At 47.4% G+C, this 24,418-nt stretch overlaps 2 protein-coding genes across 2 annotated transcripts; both read left to right on the top strand.

Annotated features, from left to right (window-relative positions):
• The first annotated feature begins 1,042 nt into the window (after positions 1-1,042).
• LOC147111033 (uncharacterized) lies at positions 1,043-5,273 on the top strand. The gene is made up of 2 exons (XM_085999995.1): positions 1,043-1,684; positions 5,235-5,273. Exons 1-2 carry the CDS (start codon positions 1,043-1,045, stop codon positions 5,271-5,273), a joined length of 681 nt encoding a protein of 226 aa, XP_085856121.1.
• Positions 5,274-5,427: 154 nt separating this feature from the next.
• LOC147111034 (uncharacterized) lies at positions 5,428-9,512 on the top strand. Its single transcript, XM_086001475.1, has one exon. It carries the CDS (start codon positions 7,039-7,041, stop codon positions 9,109-9,111), a length of 2,073 nt encoding a protein of 690 aa, XP_085857601.1. The 5' UTR covers positions 5,428-7,038; the 3' UTR covers positions 9,112-9,512.
• The last annotated feature ends 14,906 nt before the right edge of the window (positions 9,513-24,418 follow it).

Here is a 24,418-nt window from a genome sequence, read left to right on the forward strand (position 1 = left end):
GTTCTGGGGCACAGACTAGTTCAGGGACACAGACTAGTCCAGGGGCAGAGACTAGGTCAGGGACACAGACTAGCTCAGGGTCACAGTCTAGTTCTGGGTCACAGACTAGTTCTGGGTCGCAGACTAGTTCAGGGGCACAGACTGGTTCAGGGACACAGACTAGTTCTGGGTCACTGTGGGAGAAAACGTATTAAACATTAAGGCATGCTGGGATACTTGACCACTTTACTAATTGAACAGTGGACACTAAACTAGTTAAAACTAAAAGAACTGCTGACTGCCATAATGAAGTCAAGCTGACCTTTTGGCTTAGGACCTCTGGTGATAAAATGTGAACATGTTAATCTGTTTCTTGAGAACAATGGAACGTATGAAACCTTATGTTGAAATGTAATGTAAGCTAATCACCTGAAGTTGTTTACCTTGCTGTATAACTATGAGCGCTGTACATTAGTAATTTAGAGTGCTGGTGGGCAGTAGGGACTGCTGCAGACTCTCCGTGATATCACGTAATAAATTCCTAAAGCGAACCTCGAAGTCTCCGTCTGATAATTAATTTCCTCGACAGAATTTGGCGTAGTCGTGCAGGATCCCTAAGAACGGGATCTAAAAGAACTAAGAAGGTCTAAGTTGGGTATAGTGTCGACCTTGTATATCACTTGGCCCGCTTAGGCTCCAATTAGACAAAGGAAATTTAAAAAGGGACTCTCCTAAAAATAAAAGGAAAGTGCCCGGTGCCTCCCAGCTGAAAGGGGGAGAGCACCTAGCGCGTCCCAGCTGAAAGGGGGATGGCGCGCGGTTGCCTAGTTATCCGGCTGGTGACTCATGCTGAGCCAAGAAGCCCGTCAGGCTGAGGCAAGATTGCTGAGAAGAGAGAAAAGACTATGGCACCGAATTAAGTAGCTACAAAGAAAATAAAGGGTTGACTTCGAGACTCGCGGACGGAAAAACTGGTGAGCGCTCATTGTATTTTGTGTATATAAAATAACCCACGGTTGTATAACCAGTAAGTTTAAAACTAAGTTACAGGAGTAAGGAGAAGATGGGAAATAACGGCAATCGAGCGGATTCGTCCGAGCCTGCCAAGAAAGGAGCCCGAGGCAAGGTAGAACAGGAGGCTGCAAATTGTAAAATCAAGATATGTAAAAGAATGAATGACAGAATAAAAAAGCACGTGCAACATCGAAAAAAGGTAGGAGATCCCATCGTTCCACCGGGATCGCCAGCCGATACTGTAATAAAAGAAACAGGAGACGATCGGTATGCGGTAACTTTTAGTAGTGATCTGTATGGATGGTCGGGTGGAGATTGGCCTTATGGGGGAAGTTTTAAAATACCTTTAATAAAAGAATGGGAAGAAATTACTAGAAATGAAGGAGGGGATCCTGAGTGGGACACCCCCTATATGTTATGGTGCTTTGCTAGGTGGATGGAAGTAGCAAAAAGACACCAACCCCCAAAGAAGAAGGGGAAACAGGAAGAGGCAGAGGCTAGTCAGAAAAAGGAAGAGGTGCTGCCTAAGGCTCCTGTTGTGGGAATGTATCCCCGAACCCCAGCGGGAGATCCGGTTGAGATGGGGGAAGAGTTAAATAATTTACTAATGATAGCGGCTGCTCTAAGACAGCAACCGGCGCGATTTCCGGCGCTGCCTCCATACAATCCATCCCCACCCGCAGATGAACCCGTAATTGAACCTCCTCCTCCAGCAGAGGCACTCGGAGCAGGAGCTGCTGCACTGCCTGGTAGTAATGTACAGGACCTACCCTCACGTGACGGACCTACAACTAGGTCACAAACACAACCTGACACTACTACCCATCAACTTCCTCGGGTCATGATAGGAGAGGTGGCAGTGTTAAAACCATGGTCCCCAGCGGAAGCTAGAGCTATGATAGCCGAGGCACCAGACCCCTTAAAGAAGCCCACTGCCTTTCATAATTGGCTAGAACAAATATGTACCATTTACAGCCCTCTTCCTGGGGGTGTGCTAATGCTGCTAAAATGTGCGTATGGGTCCTCATGGTCGACCCTAAGGGACGGATTTGCTGTTCCCCCGGGAGAAAATGGAGATTGGCGACAAGATGATGTACAACTGGACCAGGGAAATGAGTCTTTTGCTCACTGGTTAGAACATAGAGGTAAAGAGGCTATAATGAGAGGAGCCAAGAAGCATAGTGACATAGGAGAAGTTACTCAATGTCTGCAAAGAAAGGAGGAGACAATTCCTGATTTTGTAGCTCGATTTAAAAGCAAGTGGGAGGAACATGTGGGAGTTCCGTTAGCAGACAATGGACCTTTGGCAGTACAAACACTGCTAAACTGCATGTTACCCTTTCAAGCTCAAGCCTTTAAAATGATTAATCTAAATTGGCAGACTCAGCCCTGGGTGGACGTAGTTACTGCTCTGGTAAATATGGATAGGGAAGGACTCTTTACTCAGTCGAAAGAGCAAAAGCCAAAAACAGCGGGACAATATTTCCAACAGAATAGAAGAGGATTTGCAGGAAGAGGAGGTTATGGTAGAGGCAGAGGAAGGGGAAGAGGACAATGGCAAATGAGAGATAGATCACAGGATGAATGTAGGAACTGTGGGAAAAGAGGACATTGGGCTAGAGATTGCCGATGCCCCCCAAGGCCACAGCAGGGATACGCCCAACAAGGAGGGTATCCAGCTCCAGGGGCAGAAGGAACTTCCTTTTCTTTCAGTAACCCTAATCCATCCACATAGGGGTGCCACGGAGAAGCGGTGGTACAGGCGGCTGTGATCAGATTGTCCAAATCCATGAGAGAACAGCCTATGGCTACAGTTAAAATAGGAAATAGCCATTCGGACCTTCTGGTCGATACCGGTGCAACAATGTCCTCTGTACCCCCCTCCGTGGGTATACCCGCCAGTCAATTTAACGTTGTAAGCATGGGAGTAGCCGGTATCCCTATGTTAGAACCCCTCTCCAAACCTACCGAAATTCAAGTGCACGGGCAATCCATCACAGACACCCTCATAATTTCTCAGACCGCCCCTCTCCCTATGTTGGGAAGACAGGCTTTATGTAAATTGGGAGCAGTTATATACTGCACTCGAGACGGCATGTTCATGGAACTGCCTCAAATACAAACTCATCAGCTAATGAATTTAATGATAGAGGAAAAGCAAGTAGAAGGAGCCCCCATTTTGTACTGCTGGCAGCTGAATAGCAATCCTTATTGCCAATTGGTAAAAAATGTATACCAAGCCTTGCAGGAATTGGAAGATCCTCAGGGGCAGTATTTACAATATCTAATTGAAACCAGAAGAGAAAAGAAACGGACCCATTGTACGGCATGGCACACGCATAAAGAAACACCCAATTATCAAGAATTGGTTTGCTCATACTTAAACCAGCCAGAATTGCTGCAGATTTCACCTTATTTATTCTTTGGAGATAAAGGCCTGGGAATGTTGGTTCACCTTACACACGAACAAAAAGAAAGATTTAGGATGCATCACACATCCGAACCCCACCTGACTATAGCAGTCAGAGCCCAGGCTAAGGCGAAGGAAGTGGGGGAGATGATAAAAAGAATACAACACCACAAGCCAGTCTATTCCATCACGTTGCCAATTCAAGCTGGAAAGTTGGAGATAGAATTCTTTAATGGAACAGAGGGAAAAATTCGCTGGTTAAGAAAAGAATGGGATACTATTTTTGAAAGACAGCAGCCCCCTAAGGAAAATCCGCAATTGTTACCATGGGCATTGACTAAAGTACCTTCTGAATTATGGGCAAAGCACAAGAATCATGTGGGAAAGGTGCATTCGGCACCTGAACATAGGGTCCAGCTACAGAAGAATGCTGTTTTGCCCTGTCTAAAGCAGTACCGCCTGGCCCCAGAGGCCGAGGAAGGAATAGCAGCGGTAATACATTCTTTACTGCCGCAAGGGGTTTTAGTCAAAACACAGAGCCCCTGCAATACTCCTATTTTGCCCATCCTGAAAGTAGGAAGACCAAATGACTGGCGTTTTGTGCAAGATCTCCGGGCGATCAATAAAATAGTCATTCCCATTGCTCCCTTGGTGCCAGATACCAACATCATCCTCTCCTCTATACCAGCTGATGCAACTACCTTTTCGGTTATCGATTTGTGTTCTGCTTTCTTCTCCATACCACTGTATAAGGACAGTCAATATCTGTTTGCCTTTACTTATAAAAATCAGCAATATACCTGGACCAGGTTGCCCCAGGGGTATACTGAAAGTCCTGCGGTGTATGCGGCAGCGGTTAAAAATGACTTGGAGGAATGTCAGTTATCGGATCAGTCCACCTTAATCCAGTACGCAGATGACCTTTTGGTTGCCTCCCGAATGGGGCCAGACTGCCAAGAAGATACTATAAAATTGCTCCAGCATCTGGCTAGCAGGGGACACAGGGTGTCCTCCGAGAAGTTGCAGTTTTGCCAAACATCCGTCCAGTATTTGGGTTTTCAGTTGGAGTATGGACAGCGAAGATTGGGACTGGAAAGAATAAGAGCAGTGGATAAAGTGCTGATCCCGCGAACAAAGAAGGACATTTTGTCGTTTCTGGGAATGGTGGGTTATTGTAGACAATGGATATATGACGACAGAGAAATGGATGCAGTCTTACGATCAGCTACGCTGCAGACAGAGCCCCCCATAGTCGAATGGACGCCAGAACGAGATAAGGCATTCAGTGATCTTAAAAAAGCTATGGTCAGTGCTCCCACGTTAGGACTACCTAAGTATAATAAGCCTTTTCAGTTATACGTCAATGAAAGAGAAGGCTTTGCAACAGGAGTACTGGCACAAGAGCATGGGGGAGGAAAAAGGCCTGTAGCATATTACTCTGTAGCCTTACCAGCCGTAGTGAGAGGCATGCCAGCCTGCTTACGAGCCGTTGCTGCAACCGCCACAATAGTGGAAAAATCCATCCCTATTGTGCTTGATCACCCTTGTGTGGTAATTGTTCCCCATGCAGTGCTGCTATTATTAAATTCAGCAGCTACTCAGCACTTTACGGCGGCAAGAAGGACTGGGTATGAGATAATCCTCTTGTCACACTCTAATTACACCTACCGGCGATCACCAGCTGTCAACCCGGCGACCTTTGTGCCAATACCAACTGAACATCCAGGTGAACCAGAACACGACTGCTTGTTAACTGTTGAAGCCACCACTACACCCAGGCCAGATTTACTAAGTGATCCTATTGATAATCCTGACTTGATCCTCTTCACAGATGGTTCTTCGCATCGACCTAGTGATGATCAACTATTAGCAGGTTATGCGGTGGTGACTCCTCATGAATTATTGGAAGCTTATGCGTTGCCACCTGGCACACCTGCACAAGCAGCTGAACTATATGCATTAACCAGAGCCTGTATTTTGGCTAAAGATCAAAGCGTCAATATCTATACTGACTCCCGTTATGCATTTGGGGTAGCGCATGATTTTGGACAATTATGGAAAAACAGAGGTTTTATTACATCCTCAGGAAAATCTATTAAGCATGCGCAAATGGTGTTAAATTTGTTGGAGGCTATTCAGTTGCCAAGTAAAATTGCAGTACTAAAATGTGAGGCCCACACCATGGCAGGTGATGAAGTCTCGTGTGGAAATAGGTTTGCTGATAGTGCGGCTAAAGAGGTCGCACTGAGGCAGGCCCCACAGCTTCAAGCCGCCAAAAATACCGTTAGTAACTTTCCTCCAGAACTTCCTAGTAGCATTGATGCTGATCTACTACGACAGGCCCAAAGTCAGGCAACAGTCCAAGAAAAACGTACTTGGAGTAAGGCAGATTGCTATCAAGATCATGATATATGGATGCATCCTGATGGCCGAGTGGTTTGCCCACGAAGCTTGTTTTTGCCCCTGTCTCGCCTGGCACATGGACAGGCTCACATGGGCAAAGGCGGGATGGCACATGCATTGTCCCAACAATGGTATGCACCAGGAATAACGGTAACAATTGAAAAAGTTGCCAGAACGTGTTTAGTATGTCAGCAGAACAATAGAGGGAAATCGCCCGCAAATTTTGATCACCTACCCCAACCAGAGCTGCCCTTTGAGAATCTACAGATAGATTTTGTACATATGCTCGCAGTAAAAGGATTTAAGTACATACTGGTAATAGTAGATATGTTCTCCAGATGGGTAGAGGCATACCCCACTAGGAGGGATGATGCCAGAACAGTAGTAAGCATTCTGCTAAAAGAAATAATACCTAGATTTGGAATACCTATGGGAATAAACAGTGACAGAGGAACTCATTTCAACAGCAAACTGATAAAAAACTTAACTGAAGCCCTTGGATTTCAATGGAAATTGCACATACCTTACCAGCCACAATCCTCAGGAATAGTGGAAAGAGTGAATGGGGAAATCAAGGCCGCCCTAACCAAAGTATGCCAGCAAAATGGGTTGCAATGGTCGGATGCCGTGCCAGTAGTAATGTATGCCCTGAGAAATCAGAAAAATAGAAACACAGGTCTGACACCACATGAGATCTTGATGGGCTGGCCTATGACAACAGGCACACGCCCACCCATGACTCCAGAGAAGGTGGCATTAATTTGGAATGATGAAAAATCATTAAAATATGCTCAGGCCATGTGTGAAACAGCAGGAAGAATACATGAGAAAGTGAGACAGGCCCAGACGCGCCCCACAGAAGGAAACATGCACCCCTTTAAACCCGGAGATCAAGTTTATGTGAAAGTGCTAAATAAAGAATCTTTTTCTCCTAGGTGGAAAGGACCATATTTGGTGCTGCTTACAACTCGAACAGCTCTCAAATTGAAAGAAAAACCTGATTGGGTACACGCTACAAGGTGCAAGTTGCATCATCCGGAGGAAACACCGGAGGTGGAGTATAAACATACTGCACCAGACACCACTTCAGAAACGGGAAAAGATCCGTGCCCACCATAATTTGGCACTCCATTGAAGGACTGATTACTTTCGGATTGCTATATATGTTTATATTTAATGCTGTATAACAATAATTAGGATAATTTAAAGATTTCTAGGATAAATCAGGAAATATGTTAAACCAGATAATAATAATCGGCCTATGTGCAATAAGGACAGCTGCCTGGACCATCCTGCCTACTGAAAAAACAGAATGGGCAGGCCAGTTAGGATGGAAGGCGAGAGACAGTAACCAATCGCAGGGAACTTACACTTGTAACAATGGCACCATTTGTGTAATTGCTAATTGGACGATTAATTGCGAAGCCTGTGGGATGTTCGAAATGAAATCTGGGATGGATAAAATAGTATTTAGCCAAGGATCTAATATAACTCTAAGTATAAAATGGGAAAAAGGAGTGAACATAAGTTGTAGGATAGAGAATGACACTGACATACTAAACAATTATACTAAATTATGGAAATGGTATAAAAATGACACAAGAACCGGAGACATGGAACAACCGATATATTTGAAAGACGGTCAGGCGTACGGATGCATAAATGCAACTCTTATAGAAGGAAGACCTCACTGGTATGGGGAAACATTCTTCGCAAAGAAAACGAAACAGATAGAAAGTCCTATGGACCATTTGCAAAGATTGCATTCTACCTGTACCCCGGTCTTGATCTCCCCATATACTCTAAATTTGACAGTACAGGTACAATATGAGGATAAAAAAGATACTGGATGTAATATTACTACTATACAAGCCAAATTGAATAAGAGAGTTAGGATCGGGAGAAGGAGAAGGGACTTAGCAACGGTCTTGGGAGGAGTAGGAACTGGTATGGGAGCCCTTAATGCAATAGATATTGAAACATTGCAGAATAAAATACAGCAAGTAGGAGGGCTGACAGGAGATGCTATAAAATTAAGAAATGCTTGGGACAATGGACTGACAGCAGCGATGTTAACACAGTGGATATCAGATACAATGAGTTGGAAGCAAGTAAATAAGGTAGAAAAGGAACAAGAGAATGTTGCAAAGGGACAAGAGAAAGTCAATAATCATACTCAATGTATGTTTAAAGAAATTACCAAGCAGTCACTGAGGGCTGAGCTAGAGCGAATCGCTATGTCAGGACATGCTCCTAGTTGGATGAGAATTTTCGGATTTGAAGGAAATAATCTAGAAGTAAAACCTGATCGAAGATATACTAAATGTGACCTTAAGGGATGTAATTTTACAATGAAAGTGGTAAATGTGACAAAAGCCAAAACCTGGTGTCAGTTCTTGGTATTGCCCCAACTGTTTGGAGAAAACTTTTGGTATCCTGAATTTCATGGTAAATGGATAGATCAGGGGAATAAGACCCACGATGCCTCGGATTGCCAAGATTGGCCGTTTGGAAAAGTATGCCCATTGCATACCCCTATATATGAACCTTGCTCATTGCAACATAGTAGAGGTACATGTATTTGGAATTTGAAACCTTGTAATGATACTACCTTGCATGAGATAGGCCAGAACTATCTGTGTATTAGCAGTGCCTGGCCTATATATGTAGACGGGATTTTGAAAAGGCCCCCTTTAAACACTTGCATAAAAGATGTTTATACTGTGTTTGACCCACATACCAACAAGACATATCAGTTGGGAAAATGGGCTACGGTAATGCAAAGAAGAACTGTATTGGGGATAGAAAATGCCCCCCCTACAGTTAATTTGGCTAATCTGACGAAATTTTTGAAAAACAATGCAAAGATAGCAGAAGCCTTAGCGAAAAGAGGAAGAGATCTGCACCATTTAAAAGCAGTGATGGATTATGATGAGCAAGGTTTGATTCAAATAGCTACGCAAATAACAGATTTGACGGTACACCTCTGGTGGGATGTGTTTAAAGGGTGGTCACCTAAAGCATCCGCAGTGCTGGAATTGTTTGTTCACCCGATGGTTATATTTTGTGTAGTGACAGGAGTTTTATTTATATTAATTTGTATAATGTGGATAAGAGTGAGATATCTGCTAGCGCAAACAGTAGAATCAGTAGCATCTGTAAAAAGAGCTACGAAAGTACTAGAGAGAAAGGAAAGAAAAAGAGCAAACCAGGATGACTATGATGAAGAAGATTGTCTAAAAATGCGTCCTTTCCCAAAGGGATATTATCCTCCCTATGAAAACGAACTGAATACAATGCCGTAAAGCAGTGTTGATCAGTAAAGATCAACAAGGAGGGAATTGTGGGAGAAAACGTATTAAACATTAAGGCATGCTGGGATACTTGACCACTTTACTAATTGAACAAAGGACACTAAACTAGTTAAAACTAAAAGAACTGCTGACTGCCATAATGAAGTCAAGCTGACCTTTTGGCTTAGGACATCTGGTGATAAAATGTGAACATGTTAATCTGTTTCTTGAGAACAATGGAACCTATGAAATCTTATGTTGAAATGTAATGTAAGCTAATCACCTGAAGTTGTTTACCTTGCTGTATAACTATGAGCGCTGTACATTAGTAATTTAGAGTGCTGGTGGGCAGTAGGGACTGCTGCAGACTCTCCGTGATATCACGTAATAAATTCCTAAAGCGAACCTCGAAGTCTCCGTCTGATAATTAATTTCCTCGACAGTCACAGACTAGTTCTGGGTCACAGACTAGTTCAGGGGCACAGACTGGTTCAGGGACACAGATTAGTTCAGAGTCACAGGCTAGTTCAGAGCACAGGCTAATTCAGGTGATCAGACTAGTTCAGGGGCACAGACTAGTTCATGGACATAGACTAGTTCAGGGACACAGACTAGTTCAGGAGCACAGATTAGTTCATGGACATAGATTAGTTCAGGGACACAGACTAGTTCAGGGGCACAGACTAGTTCAGGGGCACAGACTAGTTCCGAGACACAGACTAGTTCTGAGACACAGACTAGTTCAGGGGCACACATTAGTTCTGGGGCACAGACTAGTTCAGGGGTACAGACTAGTTCAGGGACACAGACTAGTTTAGGGGCACAGACTAGTTCAGGCACACCGACTAGTTCAGGGGCACAGTCTAGTTCAGGGACACAGACTAGTTCATGCGCATAGACTAGTTCAGGGACACAGACTAGTTCTGGGGCACAGATGAGTTCAGGGACACAGAGTAGTTCAGGGGTTCAGACTATTTCAGGGACAGACACTAGTTCAGGGTCACAGACTAGTTCAGGGTCACAGACTGGTTCAGCGGCACAGACTGGTTCAGGGACACAGACTAGTTCAGGGACACAGACTAGTTCAGGGGCACAGACTAGTTCAGGGACACAGACTAGTTCAGAGGCACAGTCTGGTTCAGGGTCACAGGCTAGTTCAGGGCACTGGCTAATTCAGGGGATCAGACTATTTCAGAGGCAGAGACTAGTTCAGAGGCACAGGCTAGTTCAGGGGTACAGACTAGTTCAGTGACACAGACTAATTCAGGAGCACAGGCTAGTTCAGGGAAAGAGACTAGTTCAGGGACAGAGACTAGTTCAGGGATACAGACTAATTCAGGGGCACAGACTAGTTCAGGGGCACACACTAGTTCAGGGATGTGATGAAATATATGTCTTCATCAGCCCCTGTGTTTTACCTGCATTGTATTGTGTGTACCGCCCCCTTTCCCCCTATTGTGTGTATTGGCTCCGCCCCTGTCTTTTGTCATATAAAGGTCTCAAGAGCTGTATGAGTCATTCTGCCAGACGAATCCGATGTGGAATGACGTGCAATGTTCTTAGCGATTAAAAGCCTTCGGTTGAATCCTTTAACTTCTTGTCCTTGAGTTATTGATGGCACATCAATTTTAATCGCTAAAACACCAAGATGGATCGACTCCTGAAACCAGAGCGCTTGGATCTGGACCCCCATGCCACAGACGCAGCCACACAGTTCGGACACTGGTTCCAATGCTTTGAATTTTTCATCGAAACCTCAGCCACCGCCACAGCAGCTGCGACCGCCACCGGAGACGTGAAACTGGGAATCCTGCGAAACCGGGTGAGTCATCGGGTCTCCCCTCTCATCCGAGATGCCACCAGCTAGGAGGATGCCTGCACCATTCTGAAGGCCCACTATGTGCGGCCAATAAACGAGGTGTACGCCAGGCATCTTCTGACTACTCGCACGCAGCGGCATGGTGAGTCACTAGAGGACTTCACGCTAAGCCTAAAAGTACTGGGCAGAGACTGTAACTGTAAGGCCGTGTCTGCCACCGTGTACACGGAGGAGCTGATCCGAGACTCCTTTATTGCGGGCCTCAGTTCAAATTACATTCGGCAGAAACTGTTTGAAAAGGAGGGACTGGACTTAAAACAGGCTATGGGCATAGCGCGATCGCTGGATATGGCCCAGAGGAACTCTGAATCCTGTTCCTCAGGCCACGCGGCCCACTCGGCCTCGTGCGCGCCGTGGGGGCTGCCATCTTGGAAGCCATCTTCACCTCCCAGGTCTCAGGCCAGCCCAACACCGTCGGAACCCCAGCCTCCACCCAGGAGCCCCACTACTGCCGCGACACATCGGGGCCCGAAATGCTACTTCTGCGGCCAGGACAAACACTCCAGGCATTTGTGCCCAGCGAAGGGCACCACCTGTTTTAAATGCGGGAAGAAAGGACATTTCAGTAAAGTCTGCAGAGGGAACCCCGCCTCCAACTCCGCCACCGCCGCGTGCGCGCCGTGGGGGCGGCCATCTTGGGCACCATCTTGTCCACCCTCATGGAGTCCACCATCTTGTCCCGACTACATGGACCCCCAGGACCCACTGGTGGCCTCAATCACAGTGGATCAATCCAGGCCGCATCCGTTGTCTAGATCGATGATGGACATAGAGGTAAACAGGAACAAGGTTAAATGCTTGATTGACTGCGGGAGCACCGAAAGCTTTATTCATCCTAGCCTGGTAAAACGACTTTCACTAACGATAGTCCCTACACAGGGCAAAATCGCCATGGCTGATAAGACTCATACCTCAAAAATTACAGGTTTCTGCGCGGTTATGTTGTCGGTAAAAGGCACTGATTACAGAGATTTTAAACTGTTGATAATGCCAGATCTCTGTGTGAGCGTGATCTTGGGTCTGGACTTCCAGTGCCACCACCGAAGTATCACGCTTACCTACGGTGGGTCCCAGCCGCCCCCCACAGTGTGCGGTCTGGCTACCCTGAAGGTCAAGCCGCCCTCTCTGTTCGCCAACCTCGCACCCAACTGTTGACCCATAGCGACCAAGAGTAGGCGGTACAGCTGGGAGGACAGACGGTTCATTGCGTCTGAAGTAGAAAGACTCAAGCGGGAGGGTATCATCGAATGCAGTACCAGCCCGTGGCGCGCCCAGGTAGTAGTAGTTAAGGGTAGCGAAAAGAAGCGGATGGTGATAGATTATAGCCAGACGGTTAATCTATACACCCAGCTAGACGCCTACCCTCTGCCCCGCATAGCGGATATGGTTAACCAAATTGCGCAATACCGGGTGTTTTCCACCATCGACCTAAAATCGGCATACCACCAGCTCCCCATTAGGCCGGAGGACCGTCCATACACCGCCTTCGAGGCGAACGGACGCCTCTACCACTTCCTCAGAGTCCCCTTTGGGGTAACGAATGGGGTCTCGGTCTTCCAGCGGGAGATGGACCGCATGGTCGATGAGAACCAGTTAACAGCCACCTATCCATACCTAGACAACGTCACCATCTGTGGCCACGACCAGCAAGACCACGACTCGAACCTCGCGAGATTTCTGAAAACCGCCCTCAGACTCAATCTCACCTACAACGAGGATAAGTGTGTCTTTAGCACCACGCGCCTCTGTATCCTGGGCTGCGTGGTGGAAAACGGGGAAATCGGTCCGGACCCTGACCGATTGCGCCCCCTACGGGAGCTACCCCTACCAAACACTCCCAAGGCCCTGAAAAGGTGCCTGGGGTTTTTCTCCTATTACGCCCAATGGATCCCCAATTATTCCGACAAGGCCCGTCCCCTCCTGAAATCAACGTCCTTCCCGCTCACGGCCGAGGCCCACGCCGCCTTCAACAGCATTAAACATGACATTGAGAAGGCCGCGCTGTGGGCAGTGGACGAAAACATCCCTTTCCGGGTCGAAATCGATGCGTCCGACTTCGCTTTAGCAGCCACCCTCAACCAGGATGGGCGGCCCGTAGCCTTTTTCTCAAGAACCCTCCAAGGGCCCGAGATCAGGCACTCCTCGGTAGAGAAGGAGGCCCAGGCCATAGTGGAGGCAGTGCGGCACTGGAGGCACTACCTAGCCGGCAAACGCTTCACCCTGCTTACCGACCAGCGGTCGGTAGCCTTCATGTTTAACAACAAACAGAGGGGGAAGATCAAGAACGACAAAATTCTCAGGTGGCGGATCGAACTCTCCACATTTGAGTACGACATAATATATAGGCCAGGGGCCCTCAACGAATCCCCCGATGCCCTATCATGAGGGATGTGTGCCAGCATCCAGGGGGACAGGCTACAGGGCCTCCACAATGGCCTCTGCCACCCGGGGGTCACCCGGCTATTTCACTTTATAAAATCCCGTAACCTGCCCTATTCCATCGAGGAGGTCCGGTCTATGACCAGGGACTGCCGCACCTGTGCGGAATGCAAGCCCCGTTTTTACAGGCCCGACCGAGCCCACCTGATCAAAGCTACACGGCCATTCGAGCGCCTGAGCTTAGATTTCAAGGGACCACTCCCCTCCACCGACCGCAATGTGTACTTTCTCAACATTGTGGACGAGTACTCCCGCTTCCCATTCGCCTACCCCTGCCCAGACATGACCAGTGCCACGGTCATCAAATGCCTCGGCAGCCTGTTTTGCACGTTCGGCATGCCGAACTACATCCACACTGACAGGGGGGCGTCGTTCATGAGTGACAAACTGCGCCAATACCTGCTGTCGAAGGGGATAGCCACGAGTCGGACCACTAGTTATAACCCCCGGGGTAATGGACAAGTGGAGAGGGAGAACGCGACGGTGTGGAAGGCGGTCACCTTAGCACTAAGGTCTAAAGGCCTCCCTACCTCCCGCTGGCAAGAGGTCCTCCCAGACGTACTCCACTCGATATGGTCGCTACTGTGTACTGCTACTAATGCCACTCCTCACGAGAAGATGTTTGTTTTTCCCCGCAAATCAACCTCGGGAGTGTCCCTAACTTTGTGGCTCTCCACCCCAGGGACAGTCCTATTACGGAAGCATGTGAGGGGCCACAAAACGGATCCCCTCGTGGAGGCAGTACACCTACTCCACGCAAACCCACAGTACGCGTACGTCAAGCATGCTGATGGGCGTGAGGACACCGTGTCCATAAAGGACCTCGCCTCGGCAGGAAGCGACGACGACCCATCCTCACCATCCCCAGAAGAACCTCCACCATCCCCAGAGGTATCCTCACCACCCCCAGAAGTACCTGCAACACCCCCAGCACATGGGTATGCCCAGGAGGGCACCACGGACTCCCGGTCGGAACCCGAGGTACTGTTGCGACGTTCAGGAAGGACTATCACACCCCCGGACAGACTAAATCTGTAGAAGGGGTGAATGTGATGAAATATATGTCTTCATCAGCCCCTGTGTTTTACCTGCATTGTATTGTGTGTACCGCCCCCTTTCCCCCTATTGTGTGTATTGGCTCCGCCCCTGTCTTTTGTCATATAAAGGTCTCAAGAGCTGTATGAGTCATTCTGCCAGACGAATCCGATGTGGAATGACGTGCAATGTTCTTAGCGATTAAAAGCCTTCAGTTGAATCCTTTAACTTCTTGTCCTTGAGTTATTGATGGCACATCAAGGGACACAGACTAGATCAGGGACATAGACTAATTCAGGGGCACAGATGATTTCAGGGGCACAGACTAGTTCAGGGGCACAGACTAATTCAGGGGCACAGACTAGTTCAGGGGCACAGACTAGTTCAGGGGCACAGACTAGTTCAGGGAGAGAGACTAGTTCAGGGTCACACACCAGTTCTGGGGCACAGACTAGTCCAGGGGCAGAGACTACTAGTTCAGGGGCACAGACTAGTTCAGGGACAGACACTAGTTCAGGGTCACAGGCTAGTTCAGGGGCACAGACTGGTTCAGGGACACAGACTGGTTCAGGAGCACAGACCAGTTCAGGGACACAGACTAGTTGTGGGGCACAGACTAGTTCAGGGGCACACACTAGTTCTGGGGCACAGACTAGATCAGGGACACAGACTAGTGCAGGGGCAGATGCTAGGTCAGGGACACAGACTAGTTCAGTGACACAGACTAGTTCTGGGTCACAGACTAGTTCAGGGGCACATACTGGTTCAGGGATACAGACTAGTTCTGGGTCACAGACTAGTTCTGAGACACAGACTAGTTCAGGGGCACAGACTAGTTCAGGGGCACAGGCTAGTTCAGAGGCACACACTAGTTCTGGGGCACAGACTAGTTCAGGCACACCGACTAGTTCAGGGGCACAGTCTAGTTCAGGGACACAGGCTAGTTCATGCGCATAGACTAGTTCTGGGGCACAGACTAGTTCAGGGACACAGACTGGTTCAGGGACACAGACTAGTTCAGGGACACAGACTGGTTTAGGGACATGACTAGTTCAGAGACACAGACTAGTTCAGGGAGAGAGACTAGTTCAGGGAGAGAGACTAGTTCAGGGAGAGAGGCTAGTTCAGGGCACAGACAAGTTCAGGGGCACAGACTAGTTCAGGGGCACAGACTAGTTCATGGGCACAGAGTAGTTCTGGGGCACAAACTAGTTCTGGGGCATAGACTAGTTCAGGGACACAGATTTGTTCAGGGGCACACACTAGTTCTGGGGAACAGACTAGTTCAGGGACATAGACTAGTTCAGGGGCAGAGACTAGGTCAGGGACACAGACTAGTTCTGGGTCACAGACTGATTCAGGGGCACAGACTGGTTCAGGGTCACAGACTAGTTCTGGGTCACAGACTAGTTCAGGGAGCAGACTGGTTCAGGGTCACTGGCTAGTTCAGGGCAGAGGCTAATTCAGGGGATCAGACTAGTTCAGGGGCACAGAATATTTCAGAGATACAGACTAGTTCAGAGACACAGACTAGTTCAGGGGCACACACTAGTTCAGGGGCACAGACTCGTTCAGGTGCACAGACTAGTTCAGGGGCACAGACTAGTTCAGGGGCACAGACTAGTTCAGGGAAAGAGACTAGTTCAGGGACAGGGACTAGTTCAGGGAAAGATACTAGTTCAGGGACAGAGACTAGTTCAGGGACAGAGACTAGTTCAGGGACAGAGACTAGTTCATGGACACAGACTAATTCAGGGGCACAGACTAGTTCAGGGGCATGTATTGATTTCTTTGTTGGTTCAATGACAAGACATTTATGAAAGAGAATGTCTTTTAATCTAAAATCTGTTCAACTCTATATAGAGCTTTACAGGAGACACGATGCTAGTGATGCATCTAGAACGAAACTGAAACTAAACCAAACTGCCTTGCTTGTCTCGGTCACATGCCCTCTGCTGGTGAGGCACAAGCAATCAATACATGCAATTATGCTGGTAAGGCATGATAATCAAACAGGCAAATAGCATCACTATTTGTTGATATCATTACATCTCCCTTTCTTAAAACAAAAGTATTTTACTTTTAACTAACAACATGTTTTCTTTGTATTAATCTGCATTTTAACTGTAACACTTAATGAACTTACATTATCATTATCATGATCAAGGTTTTTTAACCTTGCTTTTTGTGTTCACATGAAATATGTCAATACACTAGAACTTGAAGAAAGAATAAGATAACCTTACTTCCTTCTATAACAATAGTCCTTAAATTTGCTCAATGAGTCTCTCAGGAGGCTTCACGTGTCTTGAGGATTTTCTGATTGATTGTCCTTGAATCTGAGTTGTTGCCTCAGATGATTGGCTCTCATCTGTGTGATCAGGTTGTTCAACAGTATCAGTCTCTTGACCTGCTGTGTCTGGTCCCATGAGAAGATCTCGACGATTTCTTCTCAGAACAGCACCCTCATCTGTCTGAATGGTGTATGATCTTGGTTGAACTTCACTCAGGACAGTTCCCTTCTGAGTCCATGTGTTTGTTTTGTCTTTGAACCTTACTTGGTCACCAGTGTGGAGTTCAGGTAGGTTTTGTGTTCCTCTGTCATAGTAGTACTTTTGCTTTTCTTTCTGTTGTTCTTTGAAGTTCCTCACTTTCTCCCCCTCTTTTTTTTCAGGAGGTTCTCCGGGATGGGTAGGTTTGACCTTAGCATACGTCCCATAAGGAGTTGGGCTGGTGACATACCACACTCGAGCGGCGTTGTGCGGTATACAAGCATGCTCTGGTAGAAGTCAGTTCCACTGTCTTTTGCCTTGTACATCAGTCTTTTCACTGTGTTTGCGGGCTCTCCTGGGTCAACAGCTCTGGACAACGTGTCTGCTGTATACATCAGCTTACCCGGTGTGTACGCAACATTCAGTTCATCATAGACTGTCTCTCCTTCGCTTTCCACAACGAGGACTCTCTTTACCAGGTTCTGTCTCTCACAGGCTTTTAAACCTAGTATGGCTTGCACATCCTTTGGCACCATGATTAATGCTAGCGTGTGCTCTCTGTCCTTGTGTGTTACTTTGACAATGCATCTTCCTTTCACTGGTATATCAGTACCTGTGTATCCTGTCACTTTCACTTTTATTCCATGTATCTTTGGTCTGGGCCTAATTTTCTTAAAATCAGTCTGTGATATCACATTAACTTGTGCTCCAGTATCCAATTTAAATGGAATGTGTATGTCATTCACTTTTAGTGTCAACATCCAGTCTCTTTCTTCTTTTTTGTTTTCAGACACAACATCTACATAGAACTCCTCTATCTCACTTTCATCTACTGTATGGACCTTGCTTTGTTGCGCTTGGTTCCAGCAGCAACGGGCATAATGGTTGTTCTTGTTGCAACTATTGCATGTTTTGCCATATGCTGGACACTTTTTTGGTGGATGCTGTGTACCGCAGCGACTACATGACTTTCGATTGTCCCTTTCATTTTCGTTCGCTGGCCACGCCTCTTTTTTCACATTGGCGCTCTTTTTGTTAAACGGTTTATGTCCGTTCATTCTCACTGCATCCACGTTGCAGCTATTGTCACTAAACAGCTCCTTTGCCTGCAACTTCACAGTCTCTGTAGCCCTACACAGTGCTATGGCTTTTCCCAGGTCTAGATCTTGCTCTCTTAGCAGTCTTTCCCTTAGACCATTATCCGGAATACCACACACCAGTCTGTCTTTTATCAGCGAGCCTGTCAGTCCCCCAAATTCACACGATTTGCTTCTGTTTCTCAGTTCAGTCACATACTGATCAATAGTCTCACCCGTTTTCTGTACACATGTGAAAAATCTGTGCCTCTCAAACGTCACTTTACTTTTAGGTATGCAGTAGGCCTCAAACTGTTCCATTATTTAGCTAGCTTCATTTTGTCTCCATCAGCAGTGAATGTGAAGTTATTATACACCTTCAGCGCTTCATCACCCACGACATGTAAGAACAGTGACGATTTCTTTTTATTACTTTCCTCGTCAGCTCCGATTGCCGCTAAATACAACCCCACACGTTGTTTGAATCTCCTCCAATTTTCAGCCGCATTACCTGTCAACTGAAGCGTCGCCGGTGGGTGTAAACCTTCCATTTTTTCACTTCGTTATCTATTCTCCAATGGTAAGCAACGATGTTCTCTTTTGGCTTGCTAATTTGTGGAGAGCTGATTTAACTTCAGATTTTTCCTCTTCATCTCTTTCAATCACTTCTGACATCATGGTGTAACCAAACTGCCTTGCTTGTCTCGGTCACATGCCCTCTGCTGGTCAGGCACAAGCAATCAATACATGCAATTATGCTGGTATGGCATGATAATCAAACAGGCAGATAACATCACTATTTGCTGATATCATTACAGGGCACAGACCAATTCAGGGACACAGACTAGTTCAGGGGCACAGACCAATTCAGGGACACAGACTAATTCAGGGGCACAGACTAGTTCAGGAACACCGACTAGTTCAGGGGCACAGTCTAGTTCAGGGACACAGACTAGTTCATGCGCATAGACTAGTTCTGGGGCACAGACTAGTTCAGGGACACAGACTGGTTCAGGGACACAGACTAGTTCAGGGACACAGACTGGTTTAGAGACATAGACTAGTTCAGAGACACAGACTAGTTCAGGGAGAGAGACTAGTTCAGGTAGAGAGACTAGTTCAGGGAGAGAGACTAGTTCAGGGCACTGACGAGTTCAGGGGCACAGACTAGTTCAGGGGCACAGACTAGTTCATGGGCACAGAGTAGTTCTGGGGCACAAACTAGTTCTGGGGCATAGGCTAGTTCAGGGACACAGATTTGTTCAGGGGCAAACACTAGTTCTGGGGAACAGACTAGTTCAGGGACATAGACTAGTTCAGGGGCAGAGACTAGTTCAGGGACACAGACTGGTTTAGGGACATATACTAGTTCAGAGACACAGACTAGTTCAGGGAGAGAGACTAGTTCAGGTAGAGAGACTAGTTCAGGGCACTGACGAGTTCAGGGGCACAGGTTAGTTCAGGGGCACAGACTAGTTCATGGGCACACACCAGTTCTGGGGCACAGAATAGTTCAGGGACACAGACTAGTTCAGGGGCAGAGACTAGGTCAGGGACACAGACTAGTTCAGGGACACAGACTAGTTCTGGGTCACAGATTGGTTCAGGGGCACAGACTGGTTCAGGGTCACAGGCTAGTTCAGGGCACAGGCTAATTCAGGGGATCAGACTAGTTCAAGGGCACAGACTAGTTCAGGAGCACAGACTAGTTCATGGACACAGACTAGTTCATGGACACAGACTAGTTCAGGGACACAGAGTAGTTCAGGGACACAGACTAATTCAGGGACACAGACTAGTTCAGGGACACAGACTGGTTTCGGGACATAGACTAGTTCAGAGACACAGACTAGTTCAGAGAGAGGGACTAGTTCTGGGAGAGAGACTAGTTCAGGGAGAGAGACTAGTTCAGGGCACCTATCAGTTCAGGGGCACAGACTAGTTCAGGGGCACAGGCTAGTTCATGGGCACAGAGTAGTTCTGGGGCACAAACTAGCTCTGGGGCATAGACTAGTTCAGGGACACAGATTGGTTCAGGGGCACACTAGTTCTGGGGCACAGACTGGTTCAGGGACACAGACTAGTTCAGGTGCAGAGACTAGGTCAGGGACACAGACTAGTTCAGGGACACAGACTAGTTCTGGGTCACAGACTGGTTCAGGGGCACAGACTGATTCTGGGTCACAGACTAGTTCTGGGTCACAGACTAGTTCAGGGGAACAGACTGTTTCAGGGACACAGGCTTGTTCAGGGCACAGGCTAATTCAGGGGATCGGAGTAGTTCAGGGGCACAGACTAGTTCAGGAGCACAGACTTGTTCAGGGGCACAGACTAGTTCAGGGGCACAGACTAGTTCAGAGACACAGACTATTTCAGAGATACAGACTAGTTCAGGGGCACACACTAGTTCAGGGGCACACACTAGTTCAGGGGCACAGACTAGTTCAGGTGCACAGACTAGTTCAGGGACACAGACTAGTTCAGGGGCACAGACTAGTTCAGGCACACCGACTAGTTCAGCGGCACAGTCTCGTTCAGGGACACAAACTAGTTCATGCGCATAGACTAGTTCAGGGACACAGACTAGTTCTGGGGCACAGACGTGTTCAGGGACACAGAGTAGTTCAGGGGTTCAGACTATTTCAAGGACAGATACTAGTTCAAGGTCACAGACTAGTTCAGGGGCACAGATTAGTTCAGCGGCACAGACTAGTTCAGGGACACAGACTAGTTCAGGGACACAGACTCGTTCAGGGGCACAGGCTAGTTCAGGGACCCAGACTAGTTCAGAGGCACAGTCTGGTTCAGGTTCACAGACTAGTTCAGGGACACAGATTAGTTCAGAGACACAGACTAGTTCAGGGGCTCAGATTATTTATGGGACAGACACTAGTTCAAGGTCACAGACTAGTTCAGGGTCACAGACTAGTTCAGGGGCACAGACTGGTTCAGGGACACAGACTGGTTCAGGAGCACAGGCTAATTCAGGGGATCAGACTAGTTCAGGGGCACAGACTAGTTCAGGACCACAGACTAGTTCATGGACACAGACTAGTTCAGGGACACAGACTAGTTCAGGGACACAGACTAGTTCAGGGACACAGATTGGTTTAGGGACATAGACTAGTTCAGAGACACAGACTAGTTCAGGGAGAGAGACTAGTTCAGGGAGAGAGACTAGTTCAGGGAGAGAGACTAGTTCAGGGCACAGACCATTTCAGGGGCACAGACTAGTTCAGGGGCACAGGCTACTTCATGGGCACAGAGTAGTCCTGGGGCACAAACTAGTTCTGGGGCATAGACTAGTTCAGGGACACAGATTTGTTCAGGGGCACACACTAGTTCTGGGGCACAGACTAGTTCAGGGACACAGACTAGTTCAGGGGCAGAGACTAGGTCAGGGACACAGACTAGTTCAGGGACACAGACTAGTTCTGTGTCACTGTTCTGGACCAATGGACTTTTTACATGCAGGGAACATTTTTTGTGTGCAGATAGCACCCTCTGGTGGTGGTGATTGTGTTAACAGTTTGTATGCTGGAAAGGTCATCTGATCTTTCTTCCTGTGTGAGGTCATTTGACCTTTGTTCATTTCTTACTGTGTAACACAGGAAGTAGAATTCCAGGAAGAACCTGGCAGTAATGGAGGATTCCATAAGGGTTTTACAATCCAATGTAATCTGATTTCATATATTAGGCCAAGCGCAACATCTGTGTGTATCTTTGTTCCTTAGCATAATAGCAACATTGTCAGAGTAATATTTTGATAACACTATGTTTATAAAAGGTTAATATTTGATAGTTATAGAAGTTAGTCCAAATGTTAGTTAGTTATACAATTAGTCTATTCTACTGTTGTAAATATGTTTATATATTATGTAATATCGAATGTATAGTACTCAGTTATGTACAAAACATACTTTGACTTTGTTTACAGTTTCACAAATTTGTTCAACTAAAGCTTCAAAACAGCAACCATTTCACGAAGAATTATTTTTGAATAAGTGTTTAACTGGCTGGATAACTAGATAGGAACACGTCTAGCGCGGCCAGTGCAGTCACAGACTGGTTCAGGGGCACAGACTGGTTCAGGGTCACAGACTAGTTCTGGGTCACAGACTAGTTCAGGGGAACAGACTGGTTCAGGGTCACAGGCTAGTTCAGGGCACAGGCTAATTCAGGGGATCAGACTAGTTCAGGGGCATAGACTAGTTCAGGAGCACAGACTAGTTCATTGACACAGACTAGTTCAGGGACACAGACTAGTTCAGGGACACAGACTAGTTCATGCGCATAGATTAGTTCAGGGACACAGACTACTTCTGGGGCACAGACGAGTTCAGGGATACAGAGTAGTTCAGGGGTTCAGACTATTTCAGGGACAGGCACTAGTTCAAGGTCACAGACAAGTTCAGGGTCACAGACTAGTTCAGGGGCACAGACTGGTTCAGGGACACAGGCCAGTTCAGGGACACAGTCTAGTTCAGGGACACAGTCTAGTTCAGGGGCACAGACTAGTTCAGCAAACAGACTAGTTCAGGGACACAGCCTAGTTCAGGGACACAGACTAGTTCAGAGGCACAGTCTGGTGCAGGGTCACAGACTAGTTCAGGGACACAGACTAGTTCAGGGACACAGACTAGTTCAGGGACACAGACTGGTTCAGGGAAATAGACTAGTTGAGAGACACAGACTAGTTCAGGGGCTCAGATTATTTATGGGACAGACTCTAGTTTAAGGTCACAGACTAGTTCAGGGTCACAGACTAGTTCAGTGGCATAGACTGGTTCAGGGACACAGACTATTTCAGGGACACAGAGTAGTTCAGGAGCACAGACTAGTTCAGCGACACAGACTAGTTCAGGAACACAGACTAGTTCAGGGGCACAGACTTGTTCCGAGACACAGACTAGGTCCGAGACACAGACTTGTTCAGGGGCACAGACTAGTTCAGGGGCACAGACTAGTTCAGAGACACAGGCTATTTCAGAGACACAGACTAGTTCAGGGGCACACACTAGTTCAGGGGCACACACTAGTTCAGGGGCATAGACTAGTTGAGGTGCACAGACTAGTTCAGGGACACAGACTAGTTCAAGGGCACAGACTAGTTCAGGCACACCAACTAGTTCATGCGCGCAGACTAGTTCAGGGACACAGACTAGTTTTGGGGCACAGACGAGTTCAGGGACACAGAGTAGTTCAGGGGTTCAGACTATTTCAGGGACAGATACTAGTTCAAGGTCACAGACTAGTTCAGGGTCACAGACTAGTTCAAGGGCACAGACTGGTTCAGAGATACAGGCTAGTTCAGGGACACAGTCTAGTTCAGGGGCACAGACTAGCTCAGCGGTACAGACTAGTTCAGGGACACAGACTAGTTCAGGGACACAGACTCGTTCAGGGGCACAGACTAGTTCAGGGACACAGACTAGTTCAGAGGCGCAGTCTGGATCAGGGTCACAGACTAGTTCAGGGACACAGACTAGTTCAGGGACATAGACTAGTTCAGAGACACAGACTAGTTCAGGGGCTCAGATTATTGATGGGACAGACACAAGTTCAAGGTCACAGACTAGTTCAGGGTCACAGAGTAGTTCAGGGGCACAGACTGGTTCAGGGACACAGACGTGTTCAGGAGCACAGGCTAATTCAGGGGATCAGACTTTTTCAGGGGCACAGACTAGTTCAGTAGCATAGACATAGTTCATGGACACAGACTAGTTCAGGGACACAGACTAGTTCAGGAACACAGACTAGTTCAGGGACACAGACTATTTCAGGCACACCGATTAGTTCAGGGGCACAGTCTAGTTCAGGGACACAGACTAGTTCTGGGGCAGTGACGAGTTCAGGGACACAGACTAGTTCAGGGGAACAGACTAGTTCAGGGAAACAGAGTGGTTCAGGGACACAGAGTAGTTCAGGGGCTCAGACTATTTCAGGGACAGACACTAGTTCCGGGTCACAGACTGGTTCAGGGCTACAGACTAGTTCAGGGACACAGACTAGTTCAGGGGCACAGACATGTTCCGAGACACAGACTAGTTCCTATTATGTCCGTGAATGATTGAGACACGGACAGCAGGAGTTGAACAAAAACACGTCTTTACTGGTGGAAGTCAATAGTGAAACTAAAACAACAGAGGCTCACTAGCGCCTTTTATACAGGGGTGGTCACTGCCGGTACTGCAGTCTGAGACCAGTTATTCTCTTAAAGGTACATACACAACAGTTCCGAGACACAGGCTTGTTCAGGGGCACAGACTAGTTCAGGGGCACAGACTAGTTCAGGGGCACTCACTAGTTCAGGGGCACACACTAGTTCAGGGGCATAGACTCGTTCAAGGTCACAGACTAGTTCAGGGTCACAGACTAGTTCAGGGGCACAGACTAGT

This window comes from Somniosus microcephalus, chromosome 11 (assembly GCF_052327205.1).
Source record: "Somniosus microcephalus isolate GS21.2 chromosome 11, FLI_Smic_1.0, whole genome shotgun sequence".
Classification (NCBI taxonomy): domain Eukaryota; kingdom Metazoa; phylum Chordata; class Chondrichthyes; order Squaliformes; family Somniosidae; genus Somniosus; species Somniosus microcephalus.

Coding starts and splice junctions, on each gene's coding strand:
- LOC147111033 (XM_085999995.1), top strand. CDS start 1,043: ATGGGAAATAACGGCAATCGAGCGGATTCGTCCGAGCCTGCCAAGAAA. Junction 1,685..5,234: donor CCCCACCCGCAGATGAACCC/GTAATTGAACCT, acceptor TCCTCTTCACAG/ATGGTTCTTCGCATCGACCT.
- LOC147111034 (XM_086001475.1), top strand. CDS start 7,039: ATGTTAAACCAGATAATAATAATCGGCCTATGTGCAATAAGGACAGCT.